Source organism: Chenopodium album, chromosome 21 (assembly GCF_948465745.1).
Source record: "Chenopodium album chromosome 21, dcCheAlbu1.1, whole genome shotgun sequence".
Taxonomy (NCBI): domain Eukaryota; kingdom Viridiplantae; phylum Streptophyta; class Magnoliopsida; order Caryophyllales; family Amaranthaceae; genus Chenopodium; species Chenopodium album.
Window position 1 is genome coordinate 39,931,383 of NC_137854.1, and position 24,213 is coordinate 39,955,595.

General features: G+C 33.1%; 1 protein-coding gene and 1 non-coding gene across 2 annotated transcripts; both read right to left on the reverse strand.

Moving 5' to 3' along the window:
- Positions 1-17,906: 17,906 nt before the first annotated feature.
- Positions 17,907-17,978, reverse strand: TRNAT-UGU (transfer RNA threonine (anticodon UGU)). The gene has a single exon. It is a non-coding gene; the product is annotated as a tRNA-Thr (tRNA).
- Positions 17,979-19,742: 1,764 nt separating this feature from the next.
- LOC145601098 (small ribosomal subunit protein uS4y) lies at positions 19,743-22,666 on the reverse strand. The gene is made up of 3 exons (XM_081657033.1): positions 22,502-22,666; positions 21,666-22,047; positions 19,743-20,166 (listed from the first exon to the last, which is right to left on the reverse strand). Exons 1-3 carry the CDS (start codon positions 22,527-22,529, stop codon positions 19,983-19,985), a joined length of 594 nt encoding a protein of 197 aa, XP_081513159.1. The 5' UTR covers positions 22,530-22,666; the 3' UTR covers positions 19,743-19,982.
- Positions 22,667-24,213: the final 1,547 nt, after the last annotated feature.

The window sequence follows — 24,213 nt, forward strand, 5'->3', positions numbered from 1 at the left end:
TTTATTCCTTCTTTATTTCTTGGTTTGTTCATTTTTAATTTACAATCACTTTTTTTCCCCCCAATTTTCTCTAGAGATAAAGAGAACATCTATACTAATATATTAAAAGGCGTTCCTAAGAACGTCGATGTGCCACGTAGTCCCTATTTTGTTTCACCACGTCATTTTCCCAACATCTGATGATGCCACATCATCACTTAAACAATGCCACATCACCTAAGCAACCACTCAAACAATGCCACATCGCCCAAGCAACTAACATTAGTTAGTACAAAAACATAAGGATAAGGGGGTTCAAACCCTCAACCTTTTATAAGACATATGACTATATAACCATCTAAGCCAGTATCAACTATGTTATTTGTATGAAACAAAATTCATATAAGTGTCACAAGGTTCAATTAAAAAATAATAAAAAAGAGATTCAAAGAATAACTCAATTTGATTTGACAATGACAATTACTGTTTTGAAAAACCTTTTAAAAAAATTATCAATTGCACGCCTACAACAGTAGAAACTCGGGGCAACGCCCGGGCTTACTCACTAGTTTAAAGTAATTAAAATACGCAAACAACTCTAATGACTTTATAAACACTATTTTTGGAGAGAGTATACGTAGTTTGGATTACTTATAGAATTGTACTCCCTCTGTGTTTCTTTAAGTGACACAGTTTGACCGACACAAAATTTTAGGATATTTTATTGACTTTAATAAAATAAGATGTTAGTGGGGTAGGTTGAAGGAGTGAGAAATGATAAAATAAAAGAATGTGAAAGGAAGTAGGGACCATGTAAGGAGTGAGGAATGATAAAGTAAGAGATAGTGGGGTGAAGACAGTGGCGTAACCAAAATTTTAAAGGGAGGGGCGGCCAAGATCATAGCTATGTATGTGTAATTTCGCAACTATTATTAATTTTATTAATTGCATTTACTTTAAAAAAAAATAATACAAAATGTTAGTTGTAAGCTTTGAACTCTTGACCTCTGGTTCACTATCAATTTAGCAAAACCAACTCCTCTACATTAAAAATCATAACATGTATGAGCAAAATATTAGTTTTATCTTGAGCCAAGGGGGAGGCCACGGCCCACCCTAGCCCCCCCTTGGCTCCGCCCCTGGGTGAAGATATATTATTAAAATGGAAGGAATTTCTAAAAGAGTTAAACACGGCCGAAAATGGAAAGTGTGTCACTTAAAAAAATACCGAGGGAGTAATACTCTTTCTATTTCTATTAAATTTGCATTAATTGATGATGTGTAGAGTTTTTTTTTTTTTTTTTTTTTTTTTTTTTTTTTTTTTTTGACACAAATGTGTAGAGTTTTAAGAGAGTTTATTTGATCTAATATGTAAATTAACTCTTATAAAATATGTTTGAACAATTATAATCTCTAAAATAGTTATTTACTTTTTTTTTCTCTTCATTAATATCAATTGTTCTTTTTTCCTAATTTTTTAAAAAAATATGCAGACATTTACCCTAAAATATTAGTGTTAACAACAATGGGTCATGTAAGAGATCTGAGGTCAGTATGAACATACTACGTAGATATGAGTCCTTAACTTTTTTTTTTTGAAAAAGTAAACAATATTTAAAAAAAAAATAAATAAATAAAAAATGAGATGGACAAGGTAAAGGCATGAATCAGACGAAGAGGGGTAACAGGCACGGTTTTAATAAGCACCTCTAACGTCGTCTTTTGTCACATCTATCTCTTGTTGGTGTGAGTGGTGGGTCCCACCTCCTATTCAGATGCTGCTGCCACGTGAAAACACTTCTCTCTTTCTCTCTCCTTTAATTATTAACTTGTCTTCGTAGTCCGTCCTATGATTTCATTATAGATTTTTCATTTACTTTTTATTAATATGGCTATCTATTTATCTAACCTTTTTTTTTTAATGATTAAATTATTTAAAGATTTATTCGGTGGAATTTTTTTTTTTTTTTTTTTTTTTCTTTGGGGAAATATCAAGATGACCTTATTTTAATACCCATCTGTACTGTCCTTTGGTTTGGCTTTGCCATGAAGTACTCTGAGGGCATGTTCTCATTGACTGAACTGAAATGAAATGAATATTTTATATGAGAAGAAAAATTAGGAGCTGAACTAAAATGGATTGAACTGAACTGAGCTGAACTTAACTGAATTGAATTGAAACGTAAGAGAACAGGTCCCGAGTCTCTACTCATATTAGTCCTATATCCTATATTCCTATGTGTTAACTATAAATTGTCAATTACTCTCTTCGTTTCTTAATAATTACAACAATGTGATTGGTATACGTATCAAATACACAACTTCAATCATTAGTATTTGTATTTAAACACTAATAAGAAATACAAAATGTTGATACAAGTATAATAAATACAGAGTATAGTATATTTGAAGAATGGATTTGTGTGGACCTGGTTCACAATAATATTATTGTGGACTTGAGGTTAATACGTGCATAACTGACGTTATATTGAACATGGTAACCTTAGGGCCTGTTCACATTTACTAAATTAAGCTGAACTGAACTGGACTGAACTGATTGGAACTGAACTGAACTGAACTGATTTGAGCTGAACTGAACTGAACTAAGCTGAAATGAAATGAATATTTTATGAGAGAGGGAAATTAGGAGCTGAACTGAACTGAACTGATTGGAGCTGAACTGAACTGAAATTAAGTAAATATGAACAGGCCCTTAATTGTAACATTGTATCCTTTTATTTATGTTATATTAAACATAGTGGCCCTAATTTTAACAAAATAACCTTCATTTTTTATATTGACCAGTATATTAAAAATTTCAGTAAAAAATTTAACTTCTTATGACTTTTATTTTAACATAATAACCTTTATTTTAATATAATGACCTTTTTTTTACTGATAAAATGACCATATTGTCTCTGATATTAGTGATTCACAATAAATTAATGTGATCAAGGTCTATTTAAGAGTTTTAAAAAAATAAATTTAAATTTAAAAAAAAAATAAAAAAATGAAATACTCCGTAAGTAATCAGATACGGCCGCAAAAGAAAAGTAAAGTAAGTAATACTTGTAACATACAGAGTGAGTTTTAAATAGTAAAAAAACATACAGAGTGAGTTTTAAATAGTAAGTCAAAGAAAGGTAAAAGGGAGTTTAGGGTGTTAAAAACCTACGAAACGGCGTAACCCGAAATAACTTAAATTCAATAATCTACTTGTTTGGATACGATTTTAAAAATAAATTTGATCCGATCTGATTTTACTGAACTTGACCGGGACACTAGGAAATGACAATATTTTGAGTATGGAGTCCAATATTTTTTTGTCAAATAAAGCTAATAAACGCAAACTTAAAGATGAGAAGAAAAGTTAGTGGGTTGATGTAGAAACCATAAAAAGATCAAAACATTACTCCCTCTGTCTCTATATTTTTTTGCCACACTTTGACTATACACGATCTCTAAGAAGCGTCTTAAAATTTCTATACCTTTATTTTCATACATGTAAAGATTATAAAAATGTAATTTAATAAAGTATACAGTGACACGAAACTAACAAGATAACTCATGATTATATTATCTTTATATATTAACACTAACTTATGGTCAAATTAAAATTTGACCTAAAATGGGGCAAAAAAAAGGGACAGAAAAAGTACTTAGTAATTTATGTGTTACATATCTTACCAAAGAGAAAAAAAGATGTTGCAAATAATCCCCTCAAAAAGTGTTGCAGATAAAGATAAAAAAAATAAAATACTCCGTAAAATACAGCAACGAGTAATTATGTGCTTGTGCAAGTTATCAAAAGCAGCCAAACGCTACCAAAAAAATAAAAATAAAAAAAAGATTTGGCAGTAACCCACATGTAAACTTGTGATACATTGACTAATACAAAATTATACATGTAATTAAACTTTAAGTTAAAGTGTATTATTATTAAGTATGATGATTGATTTGATATTGGAGACATATAAACAATAAAATATTAATAATAATATAAAAATAGAAAATCTACATAGGGGCTCACTTTTCTAGGCATCTCTACTACTCAAAATATTGTCACGGTCAGGGACTCAGGGGTGATGGAGATGGAAATGACCCAAAGTGTGCATTTATTATTCTTTTGCCTTTTTCTTTTATTTGACCAGAAAACACCTCTACCCCACTCCCTACTCCTGGGCCCCACCCTATCTCTCTTCCTTCTATATATTCCTCCTCATTTCCACCTTCTCTTTCCTCATCCTACTTACTCTCTCTCTCCTCTTTCTCTCTCTACAAAAGAAAAGAAAAGAAAAGAAAATTTACTAATTTGCCCTTCTTTCTTTCTCCCTCTATCTCTAGAAAGAAAATTAAAGAAAAGGAAAATAAATAATATTGAGTATTAAAAATGGAGGTAATTTCATCTAATACTACTACTACTTCTCCTTCATCTTCAAAAAGACAAAGGGAAGACGAAACAATAGTTCATGAGGATGAAGATGTCTTTAAACGTCAAAAGTCGTACAAAGACATAATTACCCTTCTTGAAGAAGAGGAAGATGAGCCTAATGAGGACTTATCTTCTTTGATTTCTACTCTTCAAGAGGAGATCTCATCTTCCACTACTACTACTACTACCTCCTCCTCCTCCCCGTCTCAGCACGGGCCCGACCCGGTTCATGACCCGGCTAGCTCGGGCCCGTATGAGACTGACCCGGAGAACCCTTCGTCAGTCGGGTCCGGGTCAGGGGCAGAAGAGAGGGACAACGTCATGAGGCACCTCCTTGAGGCGTCCGACGACGAGCTGGGTCTGCCAAACTCCAGCCTGTCGGACGGGTTCGATGAGGTTGCTGGTGTTGGACAGTTTGACGGTGCCGATTTCTTCTTTGATACTACTGTTGGAGGGGAAGGGCTTTGGGAGTTTGAAGACCGTGAAGCTGCTAATTATTACAGCTTGTTACAGTCTACTGAGATTTTCATGTAGTTTGGTGGTTCGGTCCTCGTAGTTACCCTCAATTTGCAAAGAAGTCCTTTTTGTTGAGGGGTTAGGAGGTTAAAAAAGGAAAAGTCTAGGGGTCGGAAGGGGTAAGAAAAGAAGAGCCGAGGAGAAAAAAAGAAAAAAAAAGTGAAAGAAGGACTTAAAAAGAAAGAAATGAAAAGCTGTTTTTGGGTGATTTTCATTTTGGTCCCTCGTATCTTCTTTTGTAAATTGTTATACAACCCCCCTTTTGTTTAGTAGAATTTCTAAAAGGAGTAGGAATGACAAATTATTTGACTTGTTTATTGCTTCTACTTTATTCTTTTGTTACCAAGACGGTTTTTTTCTTACCTAATCTAATCTTTTTTTTTAGAAGACAATCTAATCTTTTTTTTTAGAAGACAATCTAATCTTTATCTTATTTACTACTGAGTCGTTTACTCCTAAATTGTTATTCCGTACAAGTATTAATTTTTGCAGTTGGGACCTTGGCTATCCAAACAATATTTTTACACCACCCTATGAAAAAAAAAATTATTTCCTCTAGATTTAGACTTTAGAGTATGGGCCACGAAAGTAGTTTTAAAAATTTATTGACTATGTTGTTAAACATAGACGGAGTAACAACAAAATGACGCATAAATATTCATTTCAAGTAATTTTAATATTATATGTGTACAAGTTATTTATTTAATTAATACTAATAAGTATTAATATTTAATAGGTTTATATCATTTTTTTTTTCCGTCTAAATAAAAAGGGGTGATTATCAACTAGATTGCATCAGACAACTTTTAAAGACTTTTAATATCAAGTACAGCTTCATAAGGAGTACAACCATATTAATCTGCTACGGAGTATTGTATTAAATTGATTCTGGTTTACTTTATACTCGTGACGTGTAGATTTATACAAGTATGTAAATTTGATAATTTTATTTTATTTTTATTTTTTTTAAAAAAAAAAAAAATTTTTAGGGATAAATTTGATTAAGTTAAAGGATTGGGAGTAATCTAATTTTCTAAATAACATAAAAATAAAAAAATATTGATAAGTAGACATTTAATTACACCAAAAAATGAATATATAATACGGAGTAAAACATATTGATGTGTAATTTGTTCTAAATATATCATCACTTAGGGCCTATTATGTTCAACTTAATTCAGTTCAGTTTAGTTTCAAATTTCCTTCTCTCATAAACAATTCATTTTAGCTATATGCAATTCAGTTAAGTTGTTTTCAGTAAATCGGAACATGCCCTTAAGCCCTTAATACCACTTTGTTAAAACATTAATTCTTAAATCTAAGAACAATCTTACTATTTCCTCCGTTAACAGTTATTTGCAACATTTGCCATAAACAGGTGCTATCTATTATGTGCAACAAATGATTTTTTTTCCTCTTTTGGTAAGTTTTTTTTGTAAGAAATGACCAAACTGCCCTCACTTAACCAACTTAGGGCCTGTTCTGATTGACTGAAATCAACTGAACTGAACTGAACTGAACTGAACTGAACTTATTAATTAGTGATTTTTAACTACGGATTAGTGGTCTTTGATTATATATTACTATACCTATGTGTATATACAAATGTACTATTTCATATGACATAATTATAAAATTTATAATATAATTATAAATTTATGGAAAATATATTAAAAACTTGAAACCTCTAAATATTTTAAACACATATACTATTTAATTTTAAAATAAAATAGTATTATGACAAAAGAACACAAAACACTTACATGTAGCAGAAAAGCAGCTATGGATATTGTCCGACAAGAAATAACTGATCAGATATGGGAGTCAGTTCAGAGGAATGCCGAGGTAATGGAGGAGCTTGGTGGACAAGAAGAAGACGAAGAACTAACTGACTATGAAAATTAGTTTAAGTTGTGTAGTACTCTAATTTTCTCAATAAGATTAACAATAGAAATGTGTATCAAAAAAATAGAACCATTTGAACAATGAATTGTATCGATATTATTATTATTATTAATATTAATTATTGTTATTATTATTATTATTATAATTAATTATTGATTATTATTATTAGTATTATTGTTATTATTATTATTATTATTTATTCATGATTATTATTATTATTTATTGATAATAATAATAATAATAATAATAACTATTATTATTATTATTTGTTGCGTCGTTGTAATAAGAGCTTAAAAGAATGAAATTTGGCTTTATATCATTAGCAATATCATTAGACATAAGAGCTGAACTGAACTGAACTGAACTGAACTGAACTGAACTGAATTTCAACGGAAGAGAACAGACCCTTACTACCTTAATCTTTTCACTAACCATACTCAATTATAACACTAATTTAACTCATCTAATCTTCAAAAAAAAAAAAAACAATCAAATCTGTAAACAAAACCATATCCCTTAAGTCTTCATCTTGTTCATCACTCCACGGCTCCACCTTGTTCATCAAAATTTCTCACATCACCTTCATCATCGATCAAAATTTCTCACTCCACCTTGTTCATCAAAATTTCTCACATCACCTTCTTCATCGATCAAAATTTCTCACTCCACCTTCATCATCAAAATTCATCACTCCTCCTTATAGTTCATCATCAAAATTTCTCTCTCCTCCTTCATCTTCCTTATCATCTGTCCAGATCTGAAGGTGGTCACCTGTGGGTTTCATGGGTGTGGTGATTCTCGGCGGCATGAGTTTTGTGGATGGTGGTCTAGGTTTTGTGGGTGTCGTGGGTGGATCTAGGTGTCGGGGGTCTAGGTGGTGGTCTAGATTTTGTGGGTTTCGTGGGTGGTCTAGGTAGTGTTGGATTTCGTGGTGGTAGTGACTTAATCGAGACTGATTCAGTCCGGTAGTTAAGCCGGCCACTATTCGCACTGTTCTCAGCTTAGCTTTGGCTAAAAAGTGGTCGATACATCAATTAGATGTCAAAAATGCCTTTTTACATGGTGATTTGCAGGAAACTGTTTATATGCATCAACCTCCAGGTTTTGTTGATCGGAGGGCTCCCACTCATGTTTGTCAGCTTCGCAGGGCTCTCTATGATTTGAAACAAGCTCCCAGAGCTTGGTACCAACGCTTTGCAAATTTTCTCGTCAAATTGGGCTTTGTCATTTCCAAGAGTGACAACTCTCTTTTTACCTTCCGACAGGGTGCTGATATGGCATTTTTGCTCTTATATGTTGATGATATTATTTTAGCTACCTCATCTGACAGGTTGCGTACAGGAATCATTTCTCAGTTGCAAACTGAGTTTCCTATGACTGACTTGGGCCCTTTGAGTTATATTTTGGGGATTGCAGTGACCCGCAAACCCTCTTATATGCTACTTTCACAGGAAAAGTATGCACAAGAGATTTTAGAGCGTGCAGGTATGACCTCTTGTAAGCCTGCAGCTACTCCAGTTGACACTAAGTCCAAACTTAGTGCAGATGCAGGACCGCCTTTTCGGGATCCTACTTTGTATCGCAGTTTAGCAGGTGCACTTCAGTATCTCACTTTTACCAGGCCAGATATTTCTTATGCGGTACAACAGGTGTGTCTATTTATGCATGATCCCCGGGAACCTCATTATGAGGCATTGAAACGCATTCTGCGTTATGTTTAGGGTACCATTGATCACGGCTTACATTTATATCCTACTGTTTCTCATCGATTGATTACTTACACTGATGCTGACTGGGGAGGTTGTCCCGATACCCGACGTCTACTTCGGGCTATTGTTGTTTTCTTGGGGACAACCTCGTGTCTTGGTCATCTAAGCGTCAACATACTTTGTCTAAATCGAGTGCAGAAGCAGAATATCGAGGCGTTGCAAATGTTGTCTCTGAGGCGTGTTGGCTTCGTAATTTATTACTTGGGTTACATTGTCCTCTACGGCAGGCTACTATAGTTTATTGTGATAATGTCAGTGCTATCTACCTTTCTGGCAACCCGGTACAACACCAACGCACCAAACATGTGGAGATGGATATTCATTTTGTTCGAGAAAAGGTTGCTTTGGGGGAAGTACGGGTTCTCCATGTTCCTACTAGATATCAGTTTGCGGACATTTTCACTAAAGGCCTACCACGAGAATTATTTCTGGAATTTAGATCCAGTCTTAGCGTACGACCTCCTCCCGCTACGACTGCGGGGGTGTGATAGATATTATATTTAGGATAATATTTGTCACAGATTAGGATATATTAATGTATATTTTGTATGTTTATCGTATCTAGGATTCCTAACGTGATTAGGCCTAGCATTGTAAACTCTATATATTTGATCAATGGTACACACTCCAGATTGAGGAGTTTTCCCGAATATCTAACAGAATTTTTGGAATGTTGGAGATATTTTTGACATTTTGGACAATTAACAACTGCTATATATTATTTTCTTACAAATATAAACATACTCCGTAATATTTACCTCAATGTTTTTCCTTTTTATTTCATGAGCTACTTAAAGTGGTGAGGTTAGATATAATTAAGCATATGAGTGATATGACCAAGTATCGTAAATTCATAGTAACTGTTATGAAAGATCGCTCTTAAATCTTAATACAAAGTAGTGAAGTACTCATTTTAAATAGCTTAGTTTTGTACTTGCAAAAACTACTCCATATAAGATTTATAGCCTTAATTAAATTGCATTAGCTTTACTTCTATGTGAATAAATGTAACTAACACGGGGATGCTGAATTTTTTATTTAAAATCAACCAATATACAAGACCTAATCAAACCAAACCTATTAATTAATTTTACTCATAAATCGGAATCCTTTCTTCCTTTAGGCCATGCGAAGAGGCAACAATAAATTTTATTATTATTTGAAAAAGATAATTTCATACAAAAATCTCAACCCCTAAAACATCTTCACCATAATCACCAATAAAGAAAATTAAAGAAGGAAATAAAAAAAGGAAAATCAAGCAACCCTACCACCATGTATGTATGATGTATGCTATGATATGACATCATAAGGCATGATATCTCTTTCCTACTACCATCAATCCATCATCATCATCATCCAGCTAATAACGTGAGATAAATTAAATGCATACACCCAAAAAGAAGTGGGCACTCGTTACATAATTGTACCCACAAATTTGCCAATTACCTAAGTTGCATGACTCTTTATCACTCCCACTATTTGCATGATATATCTTTATATCAATAATAATGTCATCACTTATACGGAGTACTATGATATATCATGTACTCCGTAATTGATAACGTGGCCTACGTGGCGTTGTTACTTTCCACTTTTCCGAGGACTCAATACAAAGTAAATACGTATGTATAGTACTTTCTCTGTTTTCTTTTATTCGTTTTAATATGTGGGTTAGTTGAAGTCAATTTTTAAATTTTGGTTGTCTAGAATTACTAAGACTGAAAAAGTATTAAGAGTAAATAAATGGATCGGGTAGATGCGATAGTGTATTAATATAATCCCCTACTATATACTATTCCATTTGTAATACGAAACAAATTTAATATGAAATGAAATAAACATTTAGGGACAAAGGAAATAATTTTATTATTATTATCATTATTATTATTTTTTATGTTTGAATTTTGGGAAGTTTTCAATGATAACCTTATATTTGTGCTACACTGAAATGATCGAAGACAAATTAAAGCATCTCCAATGGTAAATTACAAAGGCTTGTTGCTTGCTTTGCCATGTCAACTTTTAGAGCTACAACCTTTTTAATCTACAAAGTACTCCAATGGTAGTTGTAGCTTGATTTGCCACATCAATATTATTTTTATTTAAAAATTGTAAAAATAAATAAATAAGATTAAAAAAAAAACCTATGAAAAGTGAAAGATACAAATTACAAATTTACAATCATTACATTATGAGAGAATTTGTTATGTGAGATACTGAAACTTATTGTCTTGTAAACTCCTATTAAAAAAAAAAAAAAAAAACAACTTCTCACCAAAAAAAAAAAGTCAATATCACTTATCTATATGTCAGTTGATAATGACGAAAATAATATCTTAATATTTATTTTTGTAGAAAAAGATTAAATTTTTTTTTTAATTTAATTTATAAATGTTTAATATTTTCAAACAGTCTAGCTTAACTCAGCAGTACTGCTCAAGAGAGCAGGTATTTCAATAGTGCTCCAATGGTTAAGCAACTCTTTTATTATTTTTCATATTTGTAAGCAAGTCCTTAAAAAACACCATTGGAGATGCTCTTAGCTTAGAGTGAGGGCCCTGAGGGGTTTTTGGGCTAATGGAGGGAGGGGTGGTAGTTAAAGAACTGGTAGAAGGTGAGGGACAGAGGGTGGTGATTTCAGGGCTAGTGGAGTGATAAACGGGCCCAGGCCACATCCAATACAACTGTCCACTTTATACGACCAAGGAGTTTTTACCTCAAAACCATATGACAATAAGGGGAGTAGCCTCATTAGCTTTATAAAGTGGACACAACTTTCTTATTTTTTCAATGTGGAATACACTTCCCAACACTTTCTACATTCTTTAATGTGGGACAACACACCACTCACATGTGGGTTTTCTCATAGGCTCAACACGCCCCCTCACATGTATGTGAGTTGTCCATAATTTTAGCCCAGATCACAACACAACTCAACTTGGCTCTAATACAATGATAAATGGGCTTAGGCCACACTCGACACAACTGTCAACTTTATATGACCATAGGCCAAGGAGATTCCACCTTAAAAACATATGGCAATAAGGAGGGGAGTAGCCCCTTATCCTTATAAAGTGAACACAACTTTCTTATTTCTTCAATGTGCGATACACTTTCCAACACTTTCTACACTCTTCAATGCGGGACAACACACCACTCACATGTGGGTTTTTTCATGGGTCAACATGAAGGGTGGGGTGGAGGTGAGGGGTGAAGGTGGGTGTTTCTGGGCTAGTGGAAGGGGTGCAGGTTTTGAAGCCGATGGAGGGTTATTGTGGGGGTTTCAGGGCTGGTGGTGGTTGTGGTGGAGATGGTGGTAAATGCTGAATGAGGGCTTGATGAGGGTTATTTTTAAATTTATTACTACCTCCGTCAACGGTTATTTGCAACATATACTATAAATGAATGCTAACTATTATGTGCAACAAATGTTTTTTTTTCCCCTTTTTAGGTAATCATTTCTCTCTATCTCTCTCCTCATCACATGCACCCAACTTTTTCTCTCTCCATTTTACTCTCACAAACAAATTTTTCCTAGGAGTCCGCAAACACCCCCTTTATTTGTTGCAAATAATAGTTAACGGAGGAAGTATTATTAACTTATTATTATTATTATTATTATTATTGTTGTTGTTGTTGTTGTTGTTTAACTTTTAACCAAAGAAAGTTTGATCTTTTCAACCAAAACAAGAAGAATTTACAATTAGAAATCAACTTAATTCACTCGAACTAACTCACAATTTTCAGATTTTCATAAATAAAAGACATCTGATCTATTTTATTGTTGGTTTCCCACCCCTATGGCCCTATAATTGTACATGAAATAATCTAGAAACCCTGTCCTAAGACAAATTAGCTAATGAAATTCCTAGGACAAGAATCGATCTAACAAAAGAAATTTTTTACTAATCTTCGTCTTAACTAATTTGGCAAATACAAGTCGAAATGCCATATTAACGAAAATCGTTAATTTGGTGGCACTTTTCGTAAATATGTTCAAATACCGTGGCCATTAGTTCATTGATTTTGGGACAATTGTCCATCTACAGTAGTTAGTTGGCCATCCAACACAAATGACGCATGTACCCTTGCTATGGCACTTGAAAAGACGAATATACCCCCAGATAAACAAAATTATTACTATTACTCTTCAAAGCATATTGTGTATGTTAGGTGAGCTAGAGCCTTTTAAAGACCATAAAAGGGATTTGGAAGTAATATAAATAGCGCAAAATAAAGTGATGAGATTTGTTCTCTATAAATTAAAGGAACGTACATTATATTAAAAACAAGTATGAAAAAAAAAAGTTTTGTAGAGATAATGTTTTTTGATTTTCATGCCATTGTGATAGTCAAAAAGGAATGCGTAGACTATGGTACAATTAAAGTAGAGTTTATAATATTTAATCAATAATGAAATTGAAGCATGAATGTTAAGGGCTGCCAAATATATTAATATATGTAGTGCAAAAGTCATAAATAGATCATCAATCAACTTCACACAAGCATGCATGTTTGTTTTCTCGTGAATAAATCGTGATAATTGATTTATTTTTCGTTTCAACTAAAGACAGATATGGAGTAATGAAATATACGGAGTACAAAATATACAGAGTACAAAATATGCGAAGTACTCGTACTTCGTACTGCATATTAAATATCAAACTAAAAGTTTTATCATCATAACTTGTTTGGTATAGTATAATGGATTAATTACACCCTAGGGTCATAATATGCTATTATATCATCATGACAAATCTTCATTGAGTAAATATATCATGTACAATTTTATTACACACCAACTAATCGATATTCAGCTTAGTTTCATCAAGCAACAAAATAGATGGATTTGTTAAACCCCTTACATCCAATTTCAAATAAGGGGTTTAACAAAATAAAGTTACTTAAAATGAGAAGGATGAACAATATCAATCTCATGTGCATATTTTTTTATAGTGAATGTATTGGCACTAAAATCATAAGCATGTTACTGTAGTACTTAGTAATAGTAAAATTATAAGTTATGTGTTGTGGCTCTTTCTTTTTTTAAATAAAAGAGTGAGAATTCTTATTGGTCTTCTAAATGCTCACTTTGCCACTTTTGAGTTTCCACTTCACATCAAACATGCAACAAACCAAATTAACGTTTATATTATTGAGATCATAGTTGGACAAGACTTCCAACAATCCAATGTTAATCACATCTTAATATCATACCTACATATTATCAAATTAAACCTAATTTTGTAATTAGATAAAAGAACGATACCTAATTTGGTAGTTAAACATTATCTCATAGCTCATGCACACTTCAATTTGATCATGACACTATATTAATCCAAAAGAAAGTGGCAAATTAAAGATGATGCTATTTCCCAACGACTTTGTATCTACTAGTACAAAACCTATTTTTTCACAAGTTACGACTATTTCAGGGTTGTGTAAAGCAAAGGAATAAGCTATCTTCAATAAAAGAATGCTTATAATCTCGTCACCTTTTCATTTACTTGCATGCACAAAAATATTCCCAATTCTCCTTCAAAATTAATGCATATTTTGACTATGATAGATGTACTTATTATTCTTTTGCTTTTCTTTTTGGGATCCTTCAAAGTTTAAACAAACTAAGGAATATATCACTCATCAATGCATTTTAATTAATTTGAGAGCATATATATATGTATACATATATCCAAGAAAGGATGAGAGATTCTTATATACAAATATACAATGGGTACAGTGCAAGGCGAGGTAAATTTTGATAATATTCCTATCCTACCTTATTAAAAGTAATAGTATAAGATTACTTTTATAAATAGTGTAATGTTAATTATACTTTTAAAAATGTTTATTTACTTATATTCCTCATTAATAAGTACAAGTTTTTTTTAATGAATATTGTTTGACAATTATACCCTCAAAAATGTTAATTTACTTATTTTCTCTCATTAAAGTTAGTTGCCTTGGACATTTATACCTTTAAACATAGTTGTTTACATATCAACAATTACATTTATGATTTAAGGCCAAACTGAAAGAACTTCCAGATATGACTAGCTATGGCGCACACATGGCGTGTTAGCTTCTCTAGTAATTAATAAATATGCAAAAATTTATATAATCTTGGGTGATGGTGCATCTAGGTGTATATAATAAATTTCAAGAAAGGTTTACAGTTTGTTATTAGATAATGCCATTGGTAAAAGATTTAGACAATAAATTTTGATTGGTAATTAATAAACTAATTACTACTTACCCAAACTAGTCCACCACAATAAGTATTATGTTTCAAGTTCATCTTGACTCGACTAAAACTAGTTGAGATGACCAATATTGAGTTATTTATCATAATTAAATTAGTAAGTTAACTAATAATAATAGACTTGAATCAGACCTAGGCCAACATTCAATGATTTAGCTTAATTGAAAAAGGTTACTCATTATAAGAAGTAAAGAAGATGACATGCATGAATTATATTAATATAAATTAAATATAATGTGTACGATTTGTTTGCCACCTCTTTAATTTCATGCACGAGTCCAAGATGATTTTATTCAATCTTGTTTTAGGCTACTAATCATTTTGTCACTACAACTTTAGTGTCGTTCGTTTTGCAATTATCATCACCATCATCATGTTATTATCAATAATGATAATTACAATAGTAGTTATAGAGATAAGTTTAGGCTGCATTAGGTTTATAGCAAATGCGTAGCGATTTATTAGATCATATAATAATTTGGTCCATCTTTTGGATCAATGCCGTTTTTTGTTGTTGTTGTTGTAAGCAAATGAGCCCTTCGTTTCGTTCATTCTTTCTTTCTAGGCATATCTCAATCAACTATCGGGTCGATACTTAATCTTAAGATCCCATAGTATAACTAACTCATACATCCTACATCAACTAGTTATTAAATGTGTATGTGAAAATTGAAAGTGGAAAGCCGTTTTAAAATCTAGTACGAATTTTTCTTGCTTGGCCTTATCTAACTTGGATGAAATATACCTTTAATCTTCGTAAGTATATGTGCATGAAGCCATGGAGGACTCACATATTTGCTTGATGTTCAGACAATTTCCTTTAATTTGTACTTGGTATTAGAGATTTAGAGCATTGAACAAGACTTCTTACCTAGCTTGCTAATTTAGTATGTGACGATTACGACAAAATAACTAAGGGAAAAGAGGAAACTGTCATTTTTTGGGGGTATCGAAATGAATAACGTTATCAATTTGGAATTTACCACCCACCAATCTCATCAATATATTAATATTCCCACCCAAAAAAAGGAACAAAATTTGCTCCATAATGTGTAACATGTTCATGGAGAGGTCTTGTATTGTGGACCTGTGGTCCATTTTGTACTGAAATGTTAAGGACCATTCATACAACTTGTTGGATTCAAATTCCTAAAGGGTGATGTGCAATTAAGGCCTGTTAGCATTTTAGAATATGTATACTCCTATGACTCAACATATATTTTCGTCTATAAAAGCAACAAAGGGTGATGATATAGACGAAATTTAATCAATATTTTTTGAACAACGAATCAAGATTACAAACACTTGGTATATCTTATAGACTTTATCAAGTAAATTAAGCATCACCATTAAGGGTCCTGGGTGGCACTGACACACCCCCCCCCCCCAAATAATATTGTATATTTATTTGTATCGGTAAAGGTATAAATTTACAGGTTAAATATAATTTTAATGTAATAAAATACATTAATTTAGCTTTGTCATAATGGTAATGTATTGAGTTTATGCAAAAGTCTTAGGTTTGAGCCTTCACACAATTATTTATTTATTTTTTTTTTCTATTTAGTGCCCCTTCACACTAAATATTCTACATCCGCCACTGAGCATCACTACATCAATTTCGAATACAACATAATTTTATGGTCCCTCGCCAACCTGGATCTTGACTTCAAGGTCTATATATTATTTTTCCATCAATTATACTCTTTTCATTTTTATGTGAAAATGAGCATATTGCTAGCTCAAATTTCCTAATTTAACACATTTTCTGTTTTATTTATTTATTTATTATTATTATTATTATTATTATTATTATTATTATTATTATTATTTATTCTTTCAAGTCTTACTCACTTTTACTTTATTATGAAGCATTATTTTTATGAAAACTTTTTATACATTTTTTATCAACTACAAGTCTACAACCCCATATTGTGGAGCTCAATTATGAGTACATCCCTTACTCTATTTCTCTTCAATTTAAAGTAAAATTAGTCACATACTCCTATGCATGGCCTCCATTTTAATTTTTTCTTGTATTTCTGTAACTAAAGTAACTGAGAAGAATTGATGAAAACAGAGAGATTTTTTTTAATTATTATTATTGTTATTATTATTATTCAATATATATAATGATATTTTTCTTACTTGTATTTTATATTAGGTGTTATCTTTACAATTATCTGCCATTTGGCCTCTCCATCTAATAACGATATAGTGCCAAATCATTTTTTCTAAAAAAAGATGTGGCTCCAATTGACAATTTATAGTGAAAGATTATGGTCTACACAATATGATTGAAAAATATCATCTTATTAATTGCTATGTGATGCCATCAACTTGGATGACAATGACATTAGAACACATCATTTTCATATGTAATGTGGCTCATGAAGCACTTTTAAACGAGTTGCTCCACATTCTTCTTAGAAAATGAACAAGTAAATAACCATAAAGCTAAGAAATATTTTATTAAAAATAATTTATATTCAATATAAAAGGACAAAACAACAGAAATGGACAACTAGTTGATGTCATTAATCAATTACATTGTTAAAACCAATCTATAACTGAGCAATATATATATAAAAAAAAAAATCCATGTATTGCAGTAAATTTGTTAATCAATTTGAATAAGGTATATATGACTTGTATTAAAAGCTAAATTCAAAACGTAATCCATCAACTAGAATAATACTAGTTTTGGTATTTGAGTAGACATTTCAAATTTGACATCATAGATGTTAGTTTGGGATTAATGAAAGAAATTCATAAATTGCATTGATATGCTTCAGGATTTCTGTTAGAGTCGGTTTGGTTATATTTGTTAATATTATATTTATGTTAAGTTTATCTGGTTAGGAAATATAACCAAACCGACTCTAATAATTTCATGCATTTCACCAACAGTCCAACATAACAAAAAGAAGTTAAACAGGAATAACATTCTAGTACTACTGTACTATAAATTGAATAATTATGCGTATATATGCAAATTATATAGCCAAAAAAAAGACATTTCTGTAAAACATAAAATGAATGCCCCCATGCAGGATCGAATTACAGACCTTCAGTTTACAAGACTGACGCTCTACCACTGAGCTATAGGGGCAGAACACAGCGAGTGTCTCAATTCATCTAATCTGAAAAATAATTAATAAACAATTGACAAGTGACAATATGAAATTTTTGTCTAAACATACATGAACAACAAAGGAAAAAAAAAAAATATGGATATTAGTTGTACGCAAGAACGTATGAAGGTCCGCATTGAGTCATTTCGAGACATAAGAACGTAGCCTACAAAAGCTTCTTAACTACGTCTTTCGTTTCTTAATAGTTGCATCATTTTGAGTAGGGACAATGCTAAAATATTTTAGCTTAGTTGTGGATAATGTTCTTGCTTTATTTCTTAAAGGAAAGGTACACCAAGTCTAAAGGTCTCCGTACATCGGATTCTCAGGTTAAGACCAATAGCACGGAAGCTATCCAACGAAAAAAAAACTCGGACAGGCTAGTAGATGTAACTCATGTAGCCATGTAACTATGTAAGGCATAACTATAATGATTCAAAAAGCATCTTGCAAAGCACTGATCTTCAAAGGCGCCATGGAATGGTTAGTTGTGTATTGTCATTTGTAAACATCAAGCAAGAGTAGAGGAATGAATTCAATAACAGCCTTCGCGTTTATTTGAAGGGAATTAAGATCAAGGTGATTAGAATATTTCAATTAGAAGCAAAGTACAAGTGGTCATTTCGTTCATTTCAAACATTTTTGTTTGATTTTGAAGGATTTGGGGCAAAACCATATGATTGAAATAGTGGGTATATGTAAATACTACCCCGTAACATATTATTTGCAACGATTTGACATAAACTAGAGAGGGAAAATGTTTAATCGTTGCAAATAATTTGTAACGAAGGTAGTATGTGAAATTCCAAGGGAAAAAAAGGATATTGCAAGGGAGCTTAAGGGCCTGTTCACTTCAGCTTAATTTCAGTTCAGTTCAGTTCAGCTCCAATCAGTTCAGTTCGTTCAGCTCCAATCAGTAAACAGGCCCTAAGTCTCAACTACTATTTTTCAAATATCAAGTTTTTATGGAATTTTGGTTGTACATAATTCAAGATAGTATTATTTGCAGCTAAGCAATAGCAAACGCGCCTAAATGAAATGTGCCAACTAATATGATGCGCAAGAATGATTGTATTGCTAGCATTTCTATAGTGATTCTTTGTCATGCATAGGAGTAAACTGCTTCTCAGAGTTGCTAGAAGGAAGAACTCATATTGAATTATGCATTCTAATAAGGGGGAGAGAAAGGTAAATCAAAGAAAGCAAGAAAGACCAGTTTTGCCAATAGTTTGGTTAATCCAATGATAATTTCTTTCGCCTTATCCCAGTTATCAATCAGGCTAGAGCATTTATCTGAAAGTACCCATCCTTTTACATGGCTCCCTCGCATGGATGGCAAGTTCCAATATTATGACGATTTGGTGGAGATTTGGTGTTTTAATACAGAATCTACACTCTAAACAATGAAAGATCATCCACATCCTGTGATTTGCACCCTAATGGCAGAACCACAGAATGATGTTTCAATTTGCATCCAGTCTTCATTTGCGTGCATCAGAAATAGTTCATATCCATAGAAAAAACCGAAACTGTACAGCAACATCCATTTTAACAGCTATGGATTTATGAAGCATGATTAGAGCAACTAGATCAAATATAACCAACAGCAAGATAGCTTCAACAGACATTGATTCGTTACAAGGGATGAGGCAAGCAGCCCGATTCGTTAGGCAGAAGAAAGATAGGCTAGGCATTAAGAGCAATGTGAATGGAAGTAAAAAAACAGCACATGACGCTATGGATAAGTTAATAAAGGTGATCTATTGGGTCCATAAGAACACAATGAACAGAGTCATATTTAAATACTTTAACCACAACAAAAAGATCTCAAAACTTTCTAAATTGTGAAGAAACAAAATCAATAAACTGAAACATGAAAATTGAAGGATCTCTTAGGGGACATAGTGCCATATTTCAAAATTCAATAGAGGTACTAACAAAGGATCTTAAGCCTACAAACTACCAAGAACTGGGAATATAGCTCACTCTTCATCTTCCTCATCACCATCACCACCAGCAGCCTTCTTTGCTGCTGCCTTCTGGTTCTTTCGCTTCACTCTACCTGGGCGGCCTCCTCCAAAGGGACTAGTGAGAGAGAAGTCGATGTGCTTTTGAGAGTCAACCCTCACCATGAATGAGGGAACATTCACCACCTGTCTCCCAACCCTGACATCAAAATATCACACACAGATCAGATAACAACATTATCAAGCAAAAAACGATCACATTGCTCAAAAGCCTCAAATGACAGACTACATATGACATTCACAGTGTTTTTTAAAAAAGGGGAAGGGAAGGGGAGGCATGGGGAGGGAAGGGAAAGAAAGGGGAGAACGATGAGTTTTCCTTTCAAATTTCCTTTATTGGAGTGATCAATTTCTTACAATGTAATCCCTCCATTTCCCTCCCCTCCAATCCCCTTCCTTCCTCATTTGTTATCCAAATGAAAGATAATCTATCCCTACATTTCCCTTCCCTTCCTTACCCTCCATCAATCAAGGTAAAAACTAATAGCATGTGCACGAGCTATGTACAATCTAAAGCCTCTCTTGATAATGTCATAAAATCAAAAGAGGAATCAACATGCATGGTTATGACACACATTAAAGGCTCTGGGAGGCCTGACTCACATTGAGGTTTGGTATTAAGCATAGGCAAAGATAGTTATAAACAGAGCATAGGCAAATATGCTTAATACCAGCCAAAATAAGCAGAGGATAGACATGTTTATTTTGGCTGGTATTAAGCATAGGCAAAGATTCAGAATAAACAGAGCTTGTTTGACCTCAAGTAGACTGTCTCACACAAGAACAGGTACAGAAAACACCAGATTCAGAATAAACTGGCCAGCTATGTTGAGAAAGTATGTGCCAATGGCAAAGTATGGCAGCACAGCTGGCTCATATAAAACACTGTGAATGCAATCCTCAATGGCAAAGTATGGCAGCACAGCTGGCTCATCAATCCCAGTGCACAACCATTAGTGTACGCAATCAACATTGCAATAGCATATGATTGAAATCAAGGCTGCTTAATACCATTTCTCCTTCCTAGCAACAGTTCCTTTTCACAATTAATATACTTGACAAGAATAACATCAGTCATTCGGCAACATTACTCCCTATGAAAGTTAACAGATTCACCACCTCCAGGCTCCAGCCAAAAGACTAAAGATCAAAAGCTCATTCGATCAATACAGACCACTTTACATGGTAGTAACATCTTCATAAAGCTTGTAAAAGGCACCAAGTTTCTATTAAAATAGCTACACCATAGTCTCCAACATCACGACTGACATCAAAAGATCAAATTCACACCACCATGAACTAAATTCAAACAGAAGCCAATAATCTCAAGGTGAATGGATAAAATCATATAATTCTACAAAACCATATGTTTAAGCAATATCATATGTTTCCAACACTACAACATCAACTTATCAGAAGGCTCACCATTCTCATTCCTGTGACAAAATAGTTACTCATGAAACTTGTATACAAGCAATATGTAGCAATAATGAGCATCTCATATTACTAAATGAAAACAGATAAGGAAATCCACACTTAACATCTTCAGAATATCAAATATTCAAAACATCAAGTATCACAATGCAGCAGGCAAACCTCAATTGCAATCAAAATTTAAAGAAGGGTTAAATAAGATACCTAATGTGCCTCTGCCTGATGAGCACCCTAGCATGGTGAATAGACTTGGCCATACCAGACTTGAAGACAAGGGTCTGAAGACGCCTCTCCAAGAAGTTCTCAACGGTCAGAGCCAACACGTAATCGAGCTTGTTCTGTCCTTCATCCAAAAGCCCGTACCTATTCATCCTCCTCAGAAGAGCTTCTCCCTCAAAGATACGACGAGGGTTCTTCTCATCTAGGGTAAGAAGATGCCTTGCGGCATTACGGATACGGCTCAAAACATATTGAACCCTCCAGAGCTCTCTCTTGTTTCGAAGCCCATACTCTCCTACAAGCTTCAATTCAGCATCCAATCGTTCCTTCTCATAAGGACGACGAGGCTTCTTAAATGTCTTTCCATCTACATATCACCCCAGTTCACAAAATCATCACTAATAATTCAATCAAATATACTAAATTTGTCCTAAAAATCACAAATTAAGTATAAAGATTTAAAATTTAACAAACCCCACTAATTTTTTTAACCTAATTTGCACAAAAACCAAACGAACCTAACAATTATTGAAAGCTAACAATTTGCACCATTTCATATACACAAATAGATCATCACCCTAGCTAACATGATAAACCCTAGATTTTCATAACAAGTAAAATGCGCTAACTTTAGCGAAAGAATCGATTTAAATTACAAAATCACCAACTCTAAAAGGTTATTCATCAATTAAACTAAAATTCCCAGATGAATTATAAAGTAAACAGAGACAATACACAGATAATATGAAGAAATTCAAACAAAATGGAAAAAACTAACAAAATAAAAATCGGAAAAAAGGAAAAGGGAGAGGAGAAATTACAGTTGCGGTAGTAGACGACGTGCACCATGGTGGGTCACCGACGGCGAGGAGTTAGGTTTGCGGTGAAGATGCGGCGGAAGTGAGAAAGAGAGAAGGGTTTAATGGTTTTATGATGGGCTGTTGTTGGATTTTGAGGGGTTCTTCTTGTTTTGTGAAATGTGATTTCCTGGTTCGACTTTTAGGGTCAGCCCAAAGCTATGAAATCAATTACATAATTAGTGTTACCATATTATCAAGTGGGTTTCGTTTGTGGTAGGTCACGAATCGGGTCTAGTCGAATAGCGGTTTGTGTGGACTTATTTTATATCGGTACATATTGAATGTGTAAATTGTGTATACATAAAAATATAATATCCCAAAAATAGACTTAGGGCCCTATTTTTTGCATCTTAAATTAAAATAAGTTTAATTCAATACAATTCATTTCAACAAAAATCAGTAGCTTTAATGTATAGAGAATCAGTAAAAATAATTTTTACTAATCAACAAAATTCAGCAAAAAAATAAGGTGAATAGAACAAAGTCTTACTGAAATCTCAAATCATTTCGCCTAAAAGTTTTGTAAACGTAGTCTATGTTATTATTAAGGGTCTGTTCACATTTACTGAACTGAGCTGAACTGAACTGAACTGGACTAATTGGAGCTGAACTGAACTGAGTTGAAATGAATTTTTTATGAGGGAAATTAGGAGCTGAACTGAACTGATTGGAGCTGAACTGAACTGAAATTAAATAAATGTGAACAGGCCCTAAAACCCATAGGGACAACATGCTAACGCCATGTGTTTCCTTTATTAATTATTTGGTGCCACATGTGTCATCCTATGTGTATCACCAACTTATAAATTTACAATGTAGCGGGGCATCGCTCGGGCCAATAACTAGTTTACCACCTATAAAGTAATTTTGAACATCTAGCTAATTGTTTATGTGCAATTTAGAAAGAAAAAGTAAGCCCGATTTAAAACGCTTTTAATATTCAGATTGTACAAGAGGTTCCTTTCAGGTAATATAACTAGAAGGCGTGTCCAAATGAAGAAATTTGGAAAGTAAATTTAACATTAATTATACATTTTCAGGAAGCTATTATCTTCCGCAATGAAATCCTTGACATCTTTAGGATTTATCACCAAGGGTAAATTACATTCAATGAGTGCCCGGGTGGACCAAAAAGTTTCATTGATACATTTTCTTCTAAAGGATCTTCCATTCCTAAATATCATAATCATTCCCCATTATCTAAGGCCAGGTTAATCAACAAAATCATCAACATTAAAAGACCAGGGCTAATTCTTATCCTGCGAATTGCAGTATATTGCTAAATGAAGATAATAAAACCACCTATGATTTTAGCCGTAGCAAGGAGCTTTCTTTCTTCTCTAAAATAACCCCTACCCTAGAGCAATAGACGGAATTCTTGGGGTAGCTGCTAGGATAGATGCATAGAATCCGGATGCTGAGAATACGCGGTTAAGGTAGAAGATATCAAGGTAGAACCATAAATACTATCCGAAATAGTGAAGGGTGCTTCATAATATTCCATACTCGGTTGTGCTCCCCCCGTGGGTGGGGGTCGCGTCCTTCGAAAATCCGAATTCGAGGTTGGGGCGAATTCGGTTTTCTCAGGGCCGTTCTTGCAGTTTTCTTGCCGATTTGTCCCTTTTTCCCTGTTTTTTTAAGGAAAATAAGGGACCGCCGTGCTGCTATATTTT

Coding starts and splice junctions, on each gene's coding strand:
- LOC145601098 (XM_081657033.1), bottom strand. CDS start 22,529: ATGGTGCACGTCGTCTACTACCGCAACT. Junction 22,048..22,501: donor CGTCGTCTACTACCGCAACT/GTAATTTCTCCT, acceptor GGTGATATGTAG/ATGGAAAGACATTTAAGAAG. Junction 20,167..21,665: donor ATCAGGCAGAGGCACATTAG/GTATCTTATTTA, acceptor TTTTGATGTCAG/GGTTGGGAGACAGGTGGTGA.